The 21027-nt window shown below is 40.9% G+C and overlaps 1 protein-coding gene across 1 annotated transcript in view; it reads left to right on the plus strand.

Moving 5' to 3' along the window:
* Positions 1 to 1300: 1300 nt before the first annotated feature.
* gria1a (glutamate receptor, ionotropic, AMPA 1a) overlaps positions 1301 to 21027 on the plus strand; it is a gene marked incomplete at its 5' end in the record, with an annotated part of 48534 nt that continues 28807 nt past the window's right edge. The window contains 7 exons of the mRNA XM_007577780.2: positions 1301 to 1438; positions 4728 to 4886; positions 5652 to 5819; positions 6701 to 6805; positions 9229 to 9339; positions 11388 to 11594; positions 12629 to 13074. Coding sequence (XP_007577842.2) covers positions 1301 to 1438; positions 4728 to 4886; positions 5652 to 5819; positions 6701 to 6805; positions 9229 to 9339; positions 11388 to 11594; positions 12629 to 13074 — 1334 coding nt within the window. The remainder of the gene's footprint in view (positions 1439 to 4727; positions 4887 to 5651; positions 5820 to 6700; positions 6806 to 9228; positions 9340 to 11387; positions 11595 to 12628; positions 13075 to 21027) is intronic.

Here is a 21027-nt window from a genome sequence, read left to right on the forward strand (position 1 = left end):
ATAGGAAATTGCTTTTTGTATGCGTTTTATTATGGGAAGACGTTAAAAAAAAAAAAAAAAAAAACTTATTTTGTTGCAAATGAACTCTGTGTGACTCTTCGAATTTGCATGTAATATTAAAAGGAAATTGATGCCAAAACCTTTCTGTTTGACAGTCCACTGTGGCGGTATTATGGCATGTGCATTGTTGTCTGCGCTGGGCTGTGACTCCCCTCCAACTCTCAAGTTTTCCTCGCTTGAGGCCTGGCCAGAGGACTGGCCTGCGCGCTGGTGTCACCATTAATAACAAATGCCACCTTCTGTCATGACCTGCAGTATCATTGTACATACACATACACACGAAAGCTTGTTATTGTACATGCTTCAAATTGTTTTCCTACTAGTTCTTCTCTGACGTGACGCATATTGACGACATTGGCACACAAAAACCCTCAACTTTTAATTTTGGCACTGAGACGTTTGCACACATTAATGTGTGGCTATGTGCAATCAGGCCATTTCATTCATGAATTATTCTCAGGAGTTGGCTGCTAGCTGTTGATGCTGGGTCAAGATTTATTTAATACTCACACAGAGAGCTGAAGCACCGTGCTACTCATACCAGTGCATTGGATGCTAATTAACTCGTTATGGCTGGTCCACGCGCATTGTCAGCAAAGGCCAGGTGATGCAAATTTTAAGGGTTCATGAGTGCTCCTTAAACTCTCTCCCACTGAAGAGAACCGAAGACTGAAGCTAAAGCTTAAAGAAACATAGGGGGTGGGGATGGAAGATAATTTAGATTCCCAGAAAAGAGAATGTTGTTATTAACACATTGATGTTTTCAAACCAGATTTCTTTCTTTCTTTTTTTTTTTATAAGCACTGGTTCATTGATTCCAACATGTGCAGAATTTGTAAAAAATAAAATTAAATAAAATACTCCTACCATTTGTGAATGCTTTGGTAAATTACTTAGGCTCTTGAATTAAAACTGAGAGTCCAAAAGAGACAGAATGTGCAAAAAGAAAACAGCAAATGTATATGAGAATGTACAGCTCTTAAGAAAAAAAAAAGAAAAGGAAAGGAAAGTAATTCTAACTCACATTGAATTATGCTTGCATATAATTGTTTTAAACTATTAACTTGGCATCTTCAGGCTGGTCCACAATTCTCTTCCTAATATCTTTTCCGATTATTTGAGCTTTTCCCATGACGTCACACGAGGAAGAGGCATATTTTAAGTTTCCCCTTAAACTATAGCCACAGTTGTGCCTCTACTTACCTCAGTAGTATCACATTTTTTTTTAAAGGCATAGTAATGTTGGCATTATTTTTGTAAACTTGTTTTTATTTGTGACAAAAGTTTCATTTTTTTTCTTTCTCGCCCTCCTTCTGCCTTGCAGATTGTAGAACAAGGAAAGAACGCAAAGAGCTTCCACTACATCCTCGCCAACCTGGTAAGAAATTGCAGCGACAGAAAGAATCCCACACACTTTCCCACCTACTTGATACTTTCATTGAATTTGGATTGCCAATAAATTGAGCTTTTAACTGTGTTCCTGACTTTCAGCGCTTTATCGCCGGTTTAATAGACTTGCGCGCACCCGATAAATTAGGGTGGAACTATCTGGTTTTACATCTCCTCATTCCATTTTCCACTCCAGCTATTCTTTCTCTGTCAAAGCAGCGGAAACGACAGCAGTTCAGCAGGAGACAAAAGCACAGGAGGGTGATCTGTGACAGTCTGAGGGGGGAAAAAAATAAAAAACATAAAACTGCGCAGACATAGTTTGACAGAAAAGGGTCAGGCGAGCCTGTCTGTGAGAGCTTTATCTATTAGCGCTCTCTTTTGTTTTCCTACCATTTCCCCTCGGTGCCGATAATACGTAGACAAGTGCGGCACTCGGTAAATGCCGCAAAGCGAAGTCTAAGCTGACACCGGCAGAAAGCGCGGGGCTGTAACAACATTAATATGCACCCGCTGGCCCTGACAATTTCTCACCGCTCGGGCTTTAGATTGGTTCAATCTCTCTTGTCTGGCTAGTTTGCCAGATTTAATTTCAGATGATAAGGCTCGGACGGCAGGAGCGGCTGATTTGCAAAGTGGCTGCAGTCGTTAATAACGGTCCCCGTTAAAAGCCCTGTTTAAAAAAAGAGAAAAACAAAAGGAAATTAAAGAATTAAAACAGTTTGTCTTTGTCCTTGCACCTTTTCTCAATTTTGCTAATTTACTGTTCTGCATGTTCCTGTGTGAGGATCTGAGGAGGGCACGGTTTGAATTTCTTTCATCGCCTAAATGGGGTTACAGTACGTGTTGGAAGCACACGACCCCCCCAGCCACCCCCTCCCCTACATGTCCACCATTAGCAAAGGCTAGTTTCTATAGTAACCTCTTCAGCTCGCTTCTCGACATTAATTCATTCATGGATCGAAAGAAAAAGCACAAGAAATGCAGACACAGACACCTGACCGGTTTCAAAGAAAGCGGCGATAGCAGGAGGCAGTTTCCCGTCCAAACTCCTTGAAAATAACTAGCTTAGATTTTGTCAGGTTTCCTGTACCCCCAAGGTAGAGACGGATAAAGAGCCTCACAATAAATCGTTCCTCTATTGTAACAGCTTTGTGTAATACCAAAAGATTTTCATTTATTTTTAGCACATTAATTTAGTGGGAGAGAAAAAAAAAATCCACTGTTCAAAAATAATTGTATATACAAAAATCATTGATAATAAAGTTGAGGAGATTCATCCTGTTTGATTCTTTGTATTATTCCTTCTTGTAAAAATGTATCTAGATATTTCTTTGTGTCCCATGGAAGCAGGAAGATCTAAATTACTAAGCAGATCAGTTTAAAAAATAAAGCAAAAATGGGGTGTTGGGAACTTTGTGTAAAAAAAAAAAAGAAAATTTGTTTTTATTGTAATTTGTTGGCAAACACAGCGACCTTTTCTAGCTTATCTGGTGTGTTGATAGCGTCTAATGGTTTCTATGGTGACTTGATGATGCCAACTTGGATGCTAGTCCAGCTTATTTACCAGTGAATGAAGGAAGTTGTTTTTTTTCGTTGCATCATAATTATGACAAAGGGAAACAGAAAGCCAGAGATCAGGACATTCTGGTAACTGATCGACTTCCATTAGTTGAAATCTTAAAAAGTTGCTTCACTTTTATCCGAATCAAATTGTTAGTGGCGATGATAGTGCAAGTTTTTACTAAACTAAATTGAACAAATGTACTGCAATTAAACTGTCAAGCTATTTCAGGTTACTTTAGTCTATTTAAACAGCAAGCCATTTTCATCGCTGTAGGAATATTAAAGATCAGAAGACGTGAAAACAAATATTTTGAGACAGATGTGTAGCAAAGAGGGAACAAAAGCTTTATAAAGCCATGTCGGCACAAAGAAGCAGGAGAAATCACTAAACACTTTGTGCTAGATGCCTGACGAGCAAGTGACGATGTGAGGAAGGACCTTTTTTTTTCTATTCATTTGGTAAAACTCCACTTTTAAAAACCACAGAGAATCTCCCACCCGTTCCCATTCGCCTGCCTCTTCCTCTCTGCGCACTGACAGGCCACCTGCTGAGAGACTGAAGCTCCATCTCCTCTATTCTGTCTGTCCTGTAAAAAACAAAACAAAACACACCTACATACCAGCCGGGGGGGGAAAAAAACATGAGTAGGAGATACATTTCCTGCTAATCTCTTCCATTTTCTGTTCTGGGTTGTGTGAAGCATGAGCTTTATTTCCCCCTGAATCCTGTAGGATTTTGATCCTTTCATTTTCAACTGTAACCTATGAGGATTCAGACCGTCACAGATTACCTCAGGACTAGTGCTGCTTGAAATGAGGTTTCTTATTGTCTGTGTCTACTTCTTTTGTCCTTCAGAAAAGAATCGCTGGAGTGTGTTCATATACACTAAACCCTAGAAAGAACATAAAGTTGAACAAGCAATATAATAGTTAATCTCCATGCTTTTTTTTTTTTTCTTTACTAAGTGTGTCAATAAGGCCACTGGAAGTTTTGATGCTGCAACCTGTGTTTGTCTTCACTGTTGGAAGAAATTAAAACTTTCAAAATAAGTCATGGATACAGAGGAATGACAGACTAAGCCCACACAAAAAAGGCTCTAGCCAAGATTCAAAGTTGATCTCGTAGGTTTATATATATATATATATATTTGTTAAAGCTGCCATGATGTTCTATTATTCTATTATTTATATTAGAGAATATGTGTCTCGAATATGAGGCACATAATTTGTGAAAAAAATAAAAATAAAAAATCAAGCTCCTCTGCCTTTCCTGTGGTTCTACTGCCATCTGCAAAATTGCAGAGTGGTTGTTTCTGACCACTCCCGGTCAGAAACAACCAACCGGAGGCTTCGAATTGCTGTCAGTCATGCTCGTGTATGTGCTGCGCATGCAAGTTCAAAGTTGGCAGTTTGAAGCAGCTGTGTGCTAATGTTGGAGAAACAATCTCAGGTCACAGGAAAACCGCTTGTATGCCGCCGTTTACAAAACCAAAATGCATAAAAGTATTTAAAAGTGCAGCACTAGCCATCGCTTAATCTCATGTAAATGATATAAATAGCATCATCTTGTAATGTCTTAGCATTGCCAGCTACAAGCCACTCCTTGTTCCATGTTTCACCCCCCACCCCACTGAGTGCCCTGCATTTCTTGTCTTGGGAACTACGTCGGTATCGTCGTTTCACTTCTAAGCCTGTGTTGCTGTCGGTCACAGGGTTTCCTGGACATCGACCTGACAGACCTGAGGAAAGGCGGTGCCAACATCACGGGCTTCCAGCTCGTTAACAACTCCGAGCCGAGCGTGAGCCGCATCGTCCAGCAGTGGATGGAGTTTGACAACAAAGACTCCAAAATGCCCAAGACTGGACTCAAAGTAACACACACACTTTGTTTTTCTTTTTTTTTTTTATTAACACTCTTGTACTGTATTTTATTTTATTTTTTTTCAGAATTAAGAAGTTACATCGTAGCACAATAATTTTGTTACCAAGTAAGATTACCTACAGCAGAAGGTATTGACAAGAGATTCAACAAATTTTGATCAGTGATTGTAAAAAATGATGTTATTCTCTTATGATTTCCATTGAAAATCTTGAATATTATATATGAGAGCAACACTTTACATTTTGGATTTTAACACATTGAAAGCACACAAGGTTATAACAGAGCCACTCTTTGTTTAGCCTTCCTGTTATCTGTAGAAAGCCTACAGGGGCCAAACGAATCTGATCAGGTTAAAAGTCAGCTACTTAGAATTGCTAGGGCATTTTTCAGTGCTTCTCCGTTTTTCCTATATCATTTAACTGTGAGCAGCATAAAAAGGTTACGAAAGGCTTTGGATCTGTATTTTTCTTTTCTTTTTAGATTTTATCTAAATTTGCTGGTTCAGATCTGAGATTCTAGTTCATTGATGTTCAGCCAAGTTAAAACAGCTTCCACCCGCAAAGATTTTCAATTGCAAATCAAACACAGAGCCCTCTGTAGTGATGCTTTGAGCACGACAAATGAATAGGGTAAGATTTCAATATGTGAGGAATACACAGAATTCATGTCGAGGTGTAGTTCACTTCTCAGTTGCCATCTTGGCTCTTTTTACCGTTTCGCAAACCTCGTGTCTGTTTGGATGATCTGTTTGCAGTACATGGGCGCGCTGACATACGACGGGGTGAAAGTCATGTCCACAGCCTTCCAGTACCTGAGGAGACAGAGGATAGACATCTCTCGCCGCGGCAACGCTGGAGAGTGTCTCGCCAACCCGCCAGCCCCTTGGGGACAGGGCATAGACATCCAGAGAGCCTTGCAGCAGGTCTGCACTCATGCGCAGTGACACAATACTCCACACACACACACACACACGCACACAGAGTCATGAATACCCCAACTCTGCATAGACGTGAAGAAATCCTTGACTGGCACATTGGCTAATAGTTCCTGAGCCGGAGCTGGCTGAACAAATTAGGTCTCATTCTGCCGCGTAAAGTTCGCATTAGGTCATAGGAGAAATCCCCAGTATCAAATGTGACATCACGGCTAGTAAACAAAACCTGCGGGCAATATTACTGAGCTGTGATCATCATGGGATATGACATCAACAATTGAGTTTAGAAATGTAATATTTGGCCACGGGAATGGTAATGGTGGCCCGGCTGTGAGGCCTTCTTGATCTCCCGGGGCCAGACGCAGCCACTTGGCACGTACGCTGAGAAGCGAAGAGAATTGCTGTTATATTCACTATGCTATCTGTACAATATTGGAAAATATGCAGACAGGAAAAAAAAAAAAAAAGATGGAGTTATCCCCACATTGGCATAAAAAAAGAAAAAACAATGGTATGTGCGCATGCGTTGGAGCCCAAGGCTCTGTCTGCAGAGGCTGTGCAGAGTCAATCTAGCCATCTGCCTGCGGACAGACTGGAGCTCAGAGCCGTGTTCGCTCAATTAACTCCATCACCAAGCCAAGACAAACACACCGCACTGTTAGCATACATGCACACCATCTGTCATTCACCTCTACGGGGACACGAGCGGTGCGGACGTCCACAAACGTGCACTGTAGAAACACGTCACAGACTATTTTTAAATGGCATCGCTAACGTTTTCTGTTTGATTCGTCACGACGTTGGCCGCGTACGGCCGTCTGTGTTTCAGCCTCAGCGTGAGCGTCTGTGTACGTGTGGCATCTTTACAGGTTCAAATTGACGGACTGACCGGTCACATACAGTTCAACGAGAAGGGTCGCAGAACCAACTATACTGTCAGTGTCATGGAACTGGCCCCGTCCGGACCCAAGAAGGTAAGCCCGAGGCATCCGGTCTCAGACATTCATTTGTGGCTCCTCGGGCTTTTGTGGCCCGAGGAGCCACAAAAGTTGCGCTTGCAACGGTAATATCTCAATAATCCGGCTCGTTTTCTCCTGCGTACTTCGATGAGCTCAAAAAAGACCTGTGGTCAAATTTGTCGCGTACAAATTGCAGTTATATTTGCTCTGGGTCAGTCAGGCAGCAAAAAGGCCCTTATCAGTGGAATAAGACTCGTCTGAAAAGAAATCTTCTCCTGCAATAACTCACACCTTCACTGATGCTCCGAAGTTTACGAACTCGAAATGTGAAAATGCAACATATCCTTACGCTTTACCACAGTTTAGTCCATTCAAGATGAGAGGAAACGTGTGTATTGGTTAAATTTAGTAGAAGGAGCAGGTGGAATAGTTTCTTATAGTGAAGCTGGTATAAAGTGAAATATTTTTTTAGGTTTGAACGTACCAAGAAAATTGCTAATTGACGCATGCGGATAAAATTGGCTTGTAACAACAGTGAGAAAGATTTAGCATGAAAAGAGGCTGCATGAATAATACATGTCAAAGGTTTATTTGAAGTTCCTGCGCCCTGATGGTAGAAAACCACAAAGTAAATAGCAGTCCTAAGCTCCACAGCTTTAAATGACACATTCACGCTATTCAAAATCTCTGATTTATTCACACTCGGTGTTAGTATGCCTTTTTTTTTTTGTGTGAATTTCTTGTTGTAATATCTATTCAGCCAATTTTAATCAGACATTTCATGCCCCCCTTTTTTTTCTTTTCTTTTTTTTTTACTAAATGAGACAAGTATTTAGTAAGGGTCAAGAGACGAGGATAACATAATTTAAACGAGTGGCTTTTATTCGTGTATCGCAATGAATGTTATCACTTTCCGCCTTTTATTTTTAAGGTTGCACAGGCATAACAAGTCGATAAAAGCTCTTTAAGTAGTTAAACTAGCACACACGTCGCTCCTGATCGGGCAGAAATGAATTTGGTAATTTATCATCTGGAATATTGAGAGCGATGTTTCCTTAAAGACGTCTCCATGCCATATCTGTCTATGTTTTTACATAAAAGAATCAATCAATCAATCAATCAATCAAGTTTATTTGCATAGTACATTTCAGCAACACGCCAGTTCAAAACGCTTGCCATCGCGAAAACATAAACATAAAAACGTTCTCACATGGACAGCAGTTGTGAAAACCAATAGACATTTCATTGTGGGAAGTTACTGTCACTCCGATGCTTTCCACGGCATCTCATTAGGACTGCAGCTCCGGTTTGATGAAACATGTTAATGATTTCGAACCATTTTCTTTTTCCACAGCCTCAGCTTATATGCAGACACCAGTGCCAGCTCTGGTTGTGTGAATTTGGCTCGCATTTCTTTAAAACGGCGCCTTACAGAAGCAAATGGGTAAAATAATGACCGAGGGGGGAGAGGAAGGAGGATAAACTCATGTTTTATTTATTTTTTGTATTTATTTATGTATTTAGTTATTTACTGTCAACAACTAGCTACATAAACTCTGGGCTTTCATCAAAGTTTGTAGCGTCTAACTAACATAAAGAACTGTTTTGCTTCCAGGCTAATTTTAAATGCTAATAAGTGTTTTGCTGTATTGGTTTTCCACGACCCTAACGGGATTAACGGGGTAAATAAAGTAAATGGATGGTTGATTTCTGGTAATGATGAATTTGATATATATATATATATATATAAAAAACATACATGCATAAATAAATAAACCCAAAGAGCACATTTGCATAATCCAACTGGGATAAAACATAAATAAAAATAAAAAATATCTAATTCTTAGTTGGAACGACAAGCACAACGGCCTGATAATAGTTCATTTCCTTGTGAACTATCAACTAAGTTTAAAGAAAAGATAATTTGTTGTACTGAATCTCCCATTTCTGAGAAGAAATTATTGCAGAACGATTCAAAGCGAAAGTTGTGACATCGAGATAAATATTTATTTGGCTCTCTGGGGTGTCACTCCTCTCGATTCCCACTGTCAAGATAATTTTGGCAGTTTAAAAAAAAAAAAAAACTGAAACGCTAAATGATAATATTTAGATGATTACTGTTGGTGTTTGATGGCATTTTACAAATCTGTCATGATCCCCTTTCTGTGGGAAACTCATACCAACATTTGCAGGACTTCATAGGAATCCCAACGTTTTCTGCATTTAGTTTTTATGTAGAAAAAACACAAAAACAATGGCACCTCTTGTGTTTTTTCAAGAACTGTTTGAATGCGATTATTTTTTTTTTTTTTACATAGCGAATGCTACTTATGAAATTCCTGCTAGTGATTTCATAAATCATTTAATTTCCTCTTTAAGTCTACAGAGGTAGGTAGAGGAGCTGAAGGCCCCCCTCTGATTCATCCTCCTTTTCTTAGGTTGGCTACTGGAATGAAGATGAGAAGTACGTGAGCACAGCCAGCCTCTCCAGGGTCAATAATGACACACACGGACTGCTGAACAGGACATATATAGTCACTACTATTTTGGTAAGTCTCGAAATATGAAGTTCAAGGGATCTTGAAGGAGTAGCAGGGAAGAAAGATTGACACAGGGACAGTCGGGGCAACACTTTTCATTTTCTTTTTATGATGGAGTTCCCCGAAAGTTCACTACCCACGATGAATTTGGCAGACCTCTGTGATTGTTTCGCCCTCCTCCGCCTCCCTCCTCCAGCTGCATTCTGTTCTCCCACTGTCTGACAGACGCCTGCACGGAATAATGATCGCTTTATTGACCGAACTAAGCAGCGGTGCAGAGTTCTGGTGTCATGACACGCAGAGTCGAGGACTTGCAGCGTTGCATCTCATTTATTCCCTAATCTTTTAATCGTGACTGTCGTCTTAAGATGCGTAAATAAGGGAAGACTAAGAGGCACCAGCGCTGCTTTTAGGATAACAGGTGCAGCTGGCGAGAAGTAGAGCACTGCGTTTGATTAAAGGACATTATAAGGCCAAACCACTTCTATTGCTTTAATATGTCAGTGTATCCTTTCTTTCTCTCTCCTCTCTTCGGCTCAGCTGTCACCGGTAGCCTACATAACAACCCTTGGCAAGACTCTATTAAGTCTACTGTCCTATATATCAGAGATTTGGGTGATAAGGGCCGTGGGTTAGATTTGAGAAAAGCGCATTCTACATGTATGCTACGATAATATGCGTGCCACTACGGATGCAGGGTTTTCTCGGAGTCTGCAGTCGCTACGTTGTTAAAAATCTTCTGTCACAGAATACACAGCATGTGTATAAACCGGAACTGACTTCTGGAAGGGCTCGTAAAACAGAAATATGTCGCCCCTGCCTTGTTTTGTATTGGTGAAAAAGGACACGGGCTAGCTTTTACGAGCTTCAGCTTCCAACACCGTCTGCTTCAATCCGATCGCATCAATTGTTTGGGCGTTTGTACGTTTTTTTTTTTTTGTAAATTACACATACATTTACGTTGTGTTTACATTCCTGAAAAGACGTATTGTATTTCACAAGACTGAGGGGCAGTGGATAGGACTTGAAGTGTTTAATCAATGTCTCATCAAGGGACGGTCTGTATGCCCCAGCCTGTTTCTAGTGAGTGTGCGCCTTTCCTTTTTCTGTAACTGTGAATGCATACCCCATGACGGCAAAACAAAACAGACCTTTCTCTCCAGCATTTCCCTGGTGTGCCATTTGTCTGCCAGTGGGATGCCGGGGTTGTGAAGCAATGATTTCCTTGATCCTAACCGTAGGAGGAACAGAGCAGGCGTAGCTGCAGCATGATGAAGAATCCCCTAAACATCTCTGCGGCCAGATGAACCATATTGGCAGGATTCACTATGCTCGGCAAAGCCTGGTTTAAATCGGGCTCAGACACCCAGCTCGTGGGAATCGCTACCTTCCGATTGTTGGTGGAGCGTTGAGACGGAGGTGACCAGGAGTCTGTATGAAATAAACAGTTTTTCTGAAAGCGAAGTGTGGCCCCAGGTGTCACGTCAGCTGTAATTTTTCAAGGCCAGTCAATCAGTGTGAGACGTACAAACGCGGGTGTAACAGGAAACAAGCTCCCCAGAACAGAGGGCTCGAAGGTGCAGTCATTACATGCTTCAGACTTACACAGCGAAGCCTGAACTCATGCAGAGATACTTCTGCAAACAGCATTCGCAATCCAGCTGAGATTTTTATTTATTTTATTTTCTTTGCTAGCTTGCACATTATCAGCACTGTCATTGTTGCAGTGCAGTCACAATGATCGTAGCTTTTGGGTTAGAATGAAAACATTAAGGGAAAAAAAATTATACCTTGTATTTTGAAATGATTTTTCTTTTATATCTCAGTCTTTCAAAGTCCTTGAATCCATTTTTTTTTTCAAAAACACTTTATACAAGTAAACGACTCGGTAACTTGGGATGCATTTACAACATTTGTTTCAGATTTTTCGTCTTGTAGCACTGAACTGGTTTTATTTATTTTATGAACCATAAAGCTAGGTCTTCAATAATCCAACAAGAAACGAGGAATTTCAATCCCATACAACGTTGATAATAATGCTTATTTTCATCCAACAGGAGTCTCCCTATGTGATGCAAAAGAAGAACCACGAACAGCTCGTAGGAAACGATAAGTACGAAGGCTACATTGTAGAGCTGGCTGCAGAGATAGCAAAGCACGTGGGCTACCAATACAAGCTTAAGATCGTTTCCGACGGCAAGTACGGAGCCAAAGACCCTGAAACCCAGAAGTGGAACGGCATGGTTGGAGAACTGGTCTATGACGTGAGTAAATAAAGGTTTTACCTCTTGGCGGGTTTCTGTTTAAAGTTACCGAAATATTTCTAACCGTAGTGAAAGTTACAGGAATCTTTTGCAGTTGTCCGTTTGTCGCAGAGTTTAGGTGAATGTCGTTAGAGCACTGTAGGTTAGAGACACACCAGCATACTGTGACAACCTAGTGCAGAACAGCAGGTCATTAGACTTATCTAGGAGGAAACAAGCCCATGAGTGTCAGGGGTCTAGAAACCAGAGCTGCGCACTCTGTGAGCTGCTTCACGTGGAATATATTGTACATTATTTATTTTGTACTTTATGGCAGAGCCTCTGAAAACAAATTTAATTTGCCGTAGTGGACGGCTTATGTCTTATTCTATTTTCTTTGCTAGCTTGCACATTGCACATGTGTGCATGGAATCTAGATTCTCCCCACATCAGTTCAGAAAACCCGACTGCATCCGGACTCATAAAAAAAAACAAAAAAAAACATCTTTCTCCTGACTCATGTCTTTTTTTATGTGTACTCTGAAATGTGTTGCATCTCGGGTACTTTGTATGTCAGGTTTGCAGTTGGAGGTAAAACGGCTTTAAAATGTTTTACCTCTTCACATTTTTTTACACTGATGAGCAAAGAATCCACGTAATGAAGTGCTAAGTTGTTTGAGCAAAAAAAAAAAAAGAAAAAAAAAGTACGCTCGGTAAGACAGCATGTTGCACGTAGTCTGCAAAGATTGCACACCCAATTGATAACATGCAAAAATGTTCATGAGAACTTTGCGTGTGATAGCAGCTGTCATGGAGAGCAGAGTGGCCACAAGCGAAAGATGAAGTAGAAAGACTTTATACTGGAGACATTATTCTATTGATAATAGTAATACATACCTTTTAAACAAATGTGCAATGTGGTACAGCACATTTGTAACTTTGCAGCTACTTCCCTTGTTTTGTATCTGTTTCAGTTGCACCAGTGCGCTTAGACATGCGTAGAAAAAAAATGGCTGTTTTGTTAAAGATATTCTACGTTTGTGCTCTTCCCTCAGAAAGCGGATCTGGCCGTCGCCCCGCTTACTATCACTCTCGTCCGCGAAGAGGTGATAGACTTCTCCAAGCCCTTCATGTCTTTGGGTATCTCTATCATGATCAAGAAACCCACAAAGTCCAAGCCTGGCGTGTTTTCCTTCCTGGACCCGCTGGCTTACGAGATCTGGATGTGCATCGTGTTCGCCTACATCGGCGTCAGCGTCGTCCTCTTCCTCGTCAGCCGATTCAGCCCTTACGAGTGGCACGCCGAAGACTACGAGGAGGGAGCCGAGCCTCAGACTCCCACGCAAGCGGCGGCCTCCAACGGCGTGCAGCCGAGCCAGACGCCAACGCAGCAGAACGCCAACCAGCAGAGCCCAGAACAGACCAACGAGTTTGGCATCTTCAATTCTCTTTGGTTTTCGCTCGGCGCCTTCATGCAGCAGGGTTGTGATATCTCACCACGGTAAGAGAAGCCCAGGCGGAGATTTTGCATCAGCTCATCACACAGTCTTAGAGTTTTGATTATTGATGCAATGTGAAACGCAGCGCCACGACTCTGCTGGATTTTCGTGTCGGATCTGTTTTTCATGAAGGAGCTGCTTTCTTCTTTTCGGCTACTTTCCGCTTTCCTGCCTTTGGATTATTCTAGTAGAAACGAAACAAAACAAAACAAAAAGAATGTCGGCACATATCTCAAACAAAAAAGTCACCTTTTTCGTACCAGGACAAGAAAATTACAAGTAAGAATACTCTAAAGTACCCTGGCGTTAGGCTGGTGTTAAATGCGCTGGCTTTCATCGCTGTGCTCTCATGAGCTGTGGTATGAAATTGTTCTCAAAAGGTCATCAATTAAAAATCTCATTAAGTGTCTGAAATTAGCGACACCGAGGTCGACTTTTAGAGCTTTCCAGAGGGATTAGAAGGAGGAGATGAGGAGATAAATGTCAGTGTTATCCCTGTGAGATCAATCTGAACCCTCAGAGACTCGTTGACTTGTCGCCTGAAAATGCGTATACATTATGTGCAGTTTGGTGTCGTGTTGCGGTATATGTGCTATGTGGCTAATGCGGTACCTTGAAAAATATTTCATACTCCCTTTTCACGTTTTGTCATTTTGCAAACACAAACCTTGACGTATTTTATTGGAGTTTGGTGTGACGGTTCCTCATACAGTACATTTACACCAACTAACTCCAAAGAGACTAGGAAGTTATTTAAGGAAATGTAAGGAAATGTCTTTCATCTTGAGATTGAAATTCTGTGCAAAACGACTCAAGCTCTGTCAGACTAGATGGAAAATGAGACTTTGACTGGGCCATTCTGACACATTAACCCACCTAAAACATCCCATTGTAACTTTCACTGTGCATCTGTCTTCTGGACGGTGCGTTCTATGATACGCAGGATTAGTTTTGTTAATTCACGACAAAATATTAGATTTTAGTCTTGTCTGACCAGAACAGAACAGCGTCTTTCACATGTTTTCCATGTTGTTCTACCTGAGCTGCTGAACTCTCCAGCTCCTCTAAAGTAACCATGAATTAATGCTCACTTTGACCTCTGTGTTTTGGTTAGGGACTACAGAATGGCTACTCGTATGTCTGCAATAAATACAGAGCAGTGTCAATTAAGCATTTAGCATTAGGAGTGTGAGGACTAAGACTCTCTGTTTAAAGGGTTACACTTATAATAAATGGAAGCATGAGAATTTCTTTTTAAATTTACTCTGGTTTTTGTATACGTTGAGCAAGTACAATTCCCTTCTCTAATCCGCCTGAAAATTGCATCCGAGCCAGAAAAGCAATTGGATGGAACCGTATTGTACAGCACCCCTCTGTTTACCTCGCTTTCCCGTCCTTTTGATATTTACACTATGCATTTTGATTTACCATACATGGCTGATTCAGGTATCAGGTGTCCTCCTGACATTTCTCCCGCCTGCGGATGCTGCTGTGCTCCATCCAGGTTAAAGCCCAAAGTCCAGATGTTCTCCTGTAGGCGTGGAATGCATCTGCTAAAACTATTGATTTTTGTGTGTGTGCCACACGGAGCAAGAGAATGTCAGTGTTTCCTCAAATAGCCTGCTCCCTGTAGCTTCTTTGAGAATACAGAAGCCTGTTTTTCTTTGTGCCGTGTGTGTCTGTGTGTGTGTGTGTGAGCAAACTGTGTGTTCATGCATTCATTTATTTTTTTTTTTTGCATTTTTGCGTTTGTTTTGCTTCGTGCCAGTGAGTCACAGATGTTGCAAGACATTTTATTGTCTGGACAAGATGATCAGTTCTGCACGTTTGACATTCATAAACAGTAATTTTGTCATTGTTGAAAAAAGCGCTCAAAGATTTTGTTTCTACTGAGAAGCAAGAGGAGAAAAAGGACGTGTTAAGGAGAAGACGCTCAGCATCCTTGGATGCGCGTCTCCTTCACGAAGCTTGTTTTGTTTCGGAGATATTTGGGATCTTTATGACAAACGATGTCGCGACGCTTCAGTTAGCCATTTACATGCTGCGAGGTGTCTTGAAAACCAGCACAGTGAATGTTTCACCCTGCCGAGTGCCAGCCTGAAGAAAACATCCTCTCCTTGAAAATGTGGGTGACCTAGTTGCTTGCAGACACACAGGGACGTGCATGTCGAGCAACGCTTTTAAAAGTCCTATGCGACTCGCTGCACATTTTCAAAGGACATGTGACGCCGTCCCTCATATCTTTGTACGACACATTAGAACTTGCAATGTGACATACACACCTTTGAAATGTTATTTGCTTTGTATACTTTGTAACGACTGTGTCACGGTGCAAAAAAAAAAAAAAAAAAAACGAAAGAAAGCACCAGGCTGCTCCAGGCGTCTTTTTGTAGCTTACTCTGTTCTAGTCAATCAGACTAGCTTAGCTTAATATGAGTAAGTCTGTATAGAGTGGCTCTCGTTTAGTTTCTATGCCTTGATTGTGCTTTTTACTGACTGAAAATATTACCATGCATACTTTTTTTTTTCTTGTGTGAGAGAGAAAACTTCAGTAACAACATTCACACTAAAGACTGCTGCTGCCATGACCTGTGAGCTGTTAGCGCATTTTTTTACTTTTCAACAGATGAGGATGAGATCAGAGTAAAATCAAACACCCCTTGTCACCAGGCAATTTCTAAGTAAATCTTGATATCTAGAATAAATTCAAGTGATCATCACTTGTATGATCACAATGTACCAAAGTGTACAAGCCTGCAAACCAAATACTGGACGAAAATACCTGCTCCACAATAACAAACAGAACACCCACCGAGACCTAAATCTTTCATTACCTGAAAGGGCGAGATTGAAATCCAAAACCTCCCTCTGAAGCTCCAGGACGTCAGTTTTCAGACTAAATACAGACTCATTATAACAGCATGTCAGTAGCCAAGGCTGATGCCACTGTAGTATAATTGCAAAGCTTTGCTTTGAGCAGCATTTTTATCTCTGGATTTTATTTAAGTGCATGCCCTGACATCTCGTTTTGGTGATTTGCAATCCACATAGTCCACAGCATTCATCTTGTTCCCAATCTTTGCATCTAAACTCAGATTTCACATTAATAGAGAGAACTTTACACAAAGCCTAGTCTAGTTGAGATTCTGACAGGGTATCATTATTATTATTATTATAAAAAATAGCCACTATAACTACTGATTACAATATTAAATATCAAAATAAATTACATTTCGTATTACTATAATAACGTCCGTACCTGATTAGACTCATTCTGATGCACAGATTTATTTGTTTGTTTTTTTTCTTTTGTGTTGCGAATGGCCTGGGTAGTTATCTACCTGACGATGTTTACCCTGATATTTCCATAAAGACACTGACAAACCACTTCACTGTTGATTTCTAAGCGTCATCCGAGAACAGGATGTTCCAGCGGTGCATTTAGACTGGAGGTAGGCAGCTTCACCTCTCGTTCACGGCCATTTCACGAGAGACAAAAAGGCCACGGAAAAGCACTGAACATTTCTGCTTTTTTGGATTATGAGCAGATATGTTTACTCACTCTGTCTGCCTGTCTGTGTTTATGTCTGTACCCGTTTTCTTTGTCTGCTGCCTCGTCCCAACTGCTTTCATCAGTTTAAGCTGCCTCGACATCAAGCCATACACACAGCTCGGCATGTAAGCATCTAAATGCAAAGGCCCCTTTGTTTACCCATTGATGTATTGCACTGATGTGTACAGTTTCTCGCTAAGTGTGTATTAGCCACACGGTTCCCCGTGCTATTTGTGAGACCTTGTTTATTGTGCTCTTTCTAAATGTCAGCCCCGTCAGTCAAACCCTCCCAAAAGCCACACTCTGTGCTTATGGGTTCTCCTTGTGTTTATCTCTGCAAACAGGTGGACTCTGAGACAGCCTCCTCCTCCCCACCCACCTTCACAAAACACACACACACACACGCACACACACGTTCAAACACCACTCCATCCATCCAATCATCTGCACATTTCCAGCTGCTTCCATCACCTCTTCTCAGTCCACCTCTTCTCCCCTCTTTCCTGCTCTCCATCCGCTGCTCTCTGCACTTTTTTTTTTTTTTTTTCATTGGTTGCATTTGGTTTGAAATTTATCATGAGAGGCAGCTCTCTCTGGACCTTGATGCCAACACCTGCACAGTTATCTCAAGATTATTTTGATTACGTTTTTGGTGCCATTTAGATCTTCTTTTTTTTTTCCAGTAGTCTGTTTTGGGAATAGATTTGCTATCATTGGAAACTCAAACAACCTACAGAAAATGTATTTTCCTTTGTGTGTGTGTGTGTGTGTGTGTGTGTGTTTTTTCCCCTATTTTCCAAACCTGTTCTCAGGTCCATTTGCCTTTGGGGGCATTTCAGTAAATAACAGTGTAATTGAAAAGTAATTTTTGTTTTTCAGCATTTCAATTTAAAAAAAAGGCAATATAATTGACACTCATTACACACAAAGGTATATGTTTCAAGTGTTTTGATGATTATTGCCAACAGGCAAAGGTAGCCCCAATTCATTTTCATAGAAATATAAAACACCACATAAGTCCAATAAATTAAAGAATAATGTTGAAATGTGATGTCATAGTTTTAAAGGATTTGGCCACCCATATTCCTTGCTTTCTTTTACTTCTGTTCATTTTTTTATTTATTGAAGAATTATTGCCGAATTAATGAGAAATAATCAAATTAAGCAAACCAAAGTGTTGTGTGAGAGAGGAATTCAGATAATAAAAAGCATAAACCGCAAACCTTGCGCGTTGACGACTTCGCCCTCAGTTTGAACCCTTCTTTCAATTCCTTACCTGCCCTGAAAAAGCGGGCGTTCTTGTATCCAGTGCTTGCCTTGAATTAGTTTGGGGATGTTTTATGTGTCACATTTCCGTGTGTACATATAGGTTTTCTCCTTCCCGTGGAGTCGTCTGTGCCTCTCCTACACGGTTGTACACTGAAATAAATCGGCTCTGTCAGTCACTCAGTCCATGCCATGGCAACCGTTGCTCAGCCTGGCCGTTTAAAATCCTCCGGTAAGGGATTGTGCATGTGGCGCATTATCGTGAACCGGCGAGGGTCTGTGTTTCTCAGTACGACTGAGTTTTCTGTCGTACTGTGCTGCATTTTGTGCCTGTGTAAGAAGGAGTCTGCACCTGACGGCTAGATATCTGGATGCCTTTGCTTCTTTAGGGAAACAACGTGTAGGGTAGAATCGGGCCGAGACACGTTTTGCCTTAAGAACCGTCTTGGTTAAAACGAACAACGCAAAAACATTCCTCAGAGTTTCTGGTCCAAATTTGCCGCATATTTCTGTTTCTGTTGCATTACAGCATTTTTTGGGGTCGATGTAGTGACTCGGTCACAAGGCTTGTGCCACAAAATTATTTGACATGTCGAGAAGAAAAAAAAGAAGCCACCAGAGCGACTTTTACCTGAAACAGTGCTCAGTTTTTATGCTGATTAATCAGAATAGTGATAACAAATCGTATTATGCCAGTAGCTTTGTGAGAGATTTTCTATTAGTACTAATAAGTTTATAAAACTTTAAGAAGATTGGACAAACGATGGCCTGAACTGTTGAAGCATTTATTCTCTTATTTCTTGTTTGAATTTCAGTTCAATTTGTTTGTATTTAACCCTTTCATGCTTGAATTATGGTCCTTTGTGTCAGGATTTTTTTCCATTTTTTTTTTCATTTTCATAAGGCATAAAAAAAAGGTAGGGATTTTTTATTGAAATTTTTTTTTAGGTGATCAATTGTAATTTTTCCAAATACAAAGTTGTTTTTTGAAAAATACAACAGTAGTATTGTTCTTTAGCAGTTATCTAATGTCACAATTTTTTTTTTTTACCTGCAAGAGTCGTTTACAGTGGAAGGAGAGATCGAGTCGGTCGGCGTGCTTTTTTGTCTGTCGGCCATATTGGATTTAACAAAAATAATTTCTTGCATTTGCAGCTGATGGCCAGTAGTTGATAGTGTATTTTCTGACCCATTAGTTTCCACTTCAGTGGTCTGTGTGCATTTATAACATAAAAATCCACAAAAAGCACAAGAAAATGGCTTTTAGACAGCTGTCCACTGTAGTGACCGCTATGCACGAAAGGGTTAAAAGGCTTGTAAAAAAACTTGATTACTTAGCACTACTTTATACTTAATTTTACTCTTTATTTTCGTATGTAAACTATTTTCTTTTTGGTTTTGACTTTTATTTAAATTCTACAGAGAACGCTGCCTTTGGATGAAGAAATCCTCTCGAGTCTTTAACGCTCCATCATCGCTTTGGGCGTTGAAACTGCAGCAACGTTGCATAATCACACGGAGGCAGCTGCTTGGCCGCTAATCAAACTTTCAGGAATGAATCTCATGAATTCTTGCCATCGAGGAAATTATCGATCCTGCCCAGGGATCTGTGTGAGGTATTACGCCGCGTTGATGTTTCTGTCGTTGTCTAAGCCAATAAGAAGCCAGACAGGATTACATGCTTCTGAGTTGCATAATTGCAGAGCTGGTGAGCTGCCCTATAGCAGTTAGGGGAATTTGTGTGGAAGAGATGATTTATTCATAAAGAGATGATTTGGTTTACTCCACGGAGGAACTTATGTTTTATTTATCTGGAAGATCGCATGAAGGCAACTTTTGATCACACATGCACGCACCATCAGCAGCAGAAAGCAGCGCTCTGAGGCGCGCTCTGAGGATCTCAGTGGGCAATCGCGCTTTGTACACAGAGACACAGATATGCTTCCTCCAGAGGGGGGATTTTCTGTCTGTTCGGCTGCACAAAGACGACTTTCTCTGGGACTTTCAGACATGATGGTAGATGAGTATGCCTGTTGCAAGCTGCTGCCAGTCACTTGTGTATCATGGCTGAAAGAGCCAAGATACACATGTCATTTTTTTTTTGTCATTGCAAAAGAAAAAAAAATGTTGAAATGAGTTCCTCCAGCAGCAGTACTCTTTTCAAAGACACACAAGTTAGCATGAGTGTCAGGAAAAGGCAGCCAAATGCAAGAGACAAATACCTAATTATCAGCTAAAATCACCTTGAAAGGCTTTCGGGGTGAACTGATGAGGTGTGAATCAATCCCTGATGATCAATGGTATTTCAGTTACCATCGACAGCTTTCACTGTGATTCTATCTTTATTTAGTATTCGTTTTATGTCAGGTTTATGACGTCTATAAAACAACTAAAATGAGAACTTTACATGGAAAAAAAACAACCCCTTAATTTCCATGAGTAAAAAAAAAATTGCTAAAGTTCTAAGCGCTCTTTATAGCTAAGAAAAGTCAAAAATATTATATTATGTCCTTTTTATATGAGGATCTTTATCAGTCTCCTTCCTGAAACTGAGAAATATGTTCATATTACAGTAATACTGAAGTTCTTAAGCATTCAGTAGAAAACTTATCATCCAATTCCTTACATTTATCCAGGGTCAGCAGAACTAGGGAGATCCAGACTTCTCTCTCTGTAGGCGTTCCCAACCCAGCCGAGAGACGCGGTCCCTCCAGCGTGTCCCGGGTCCTCCTTCAGGTTTCCTCGTCACGTGGAAAAGCAATCCATAAAGAATGCCACAGGAGAAAGGCGGCGCAGGCCGTGACAAAACGTAAACTAAAAGCACGGTGATGGTTTCAAAGCTTTGGACTTTGTTTTCGGGGATCCAAGTGAGAGGTTCTTGAAAGAGAAACAAGCAGTCGAATCGAGGTTGAGTCTGTGGTCATTCAGCGTGTGTGACAGATGCCCTGATTGTCGATGGTAGAGCTGCCACAACCAAGGACACTCTACAACGTAGCAATGTTCGGAAAATTGCTGCTGCAATCAACGTGTGAGTCTTGTCTTCTTTTACACAGCCAAGGGCACTTCTGCTGGTCTTTGCTTCCCTCCTCCTGCTGCTGCTGCTCTCCCTGTTTTCGCTCTCAGACTCTAACAATAA

This window comes from Poecilia formosa, unplaced genomic scaffold, assembly GCF_000485575.1.
Source record: "Poecilia formosa unplaced genomic scaffold, Poecilia_formosa-5.1.2 Scaffold454, whole genome shotgun sequence".
In the NCBI taxonomy this organism is placed as follows: domain Eukaryota; kingdom Metazoa; phylum Chordata; class Actinopteri; order Cyprinodontiformes; family Poeciliidae; genus Poecilia; species Poecilia formosa.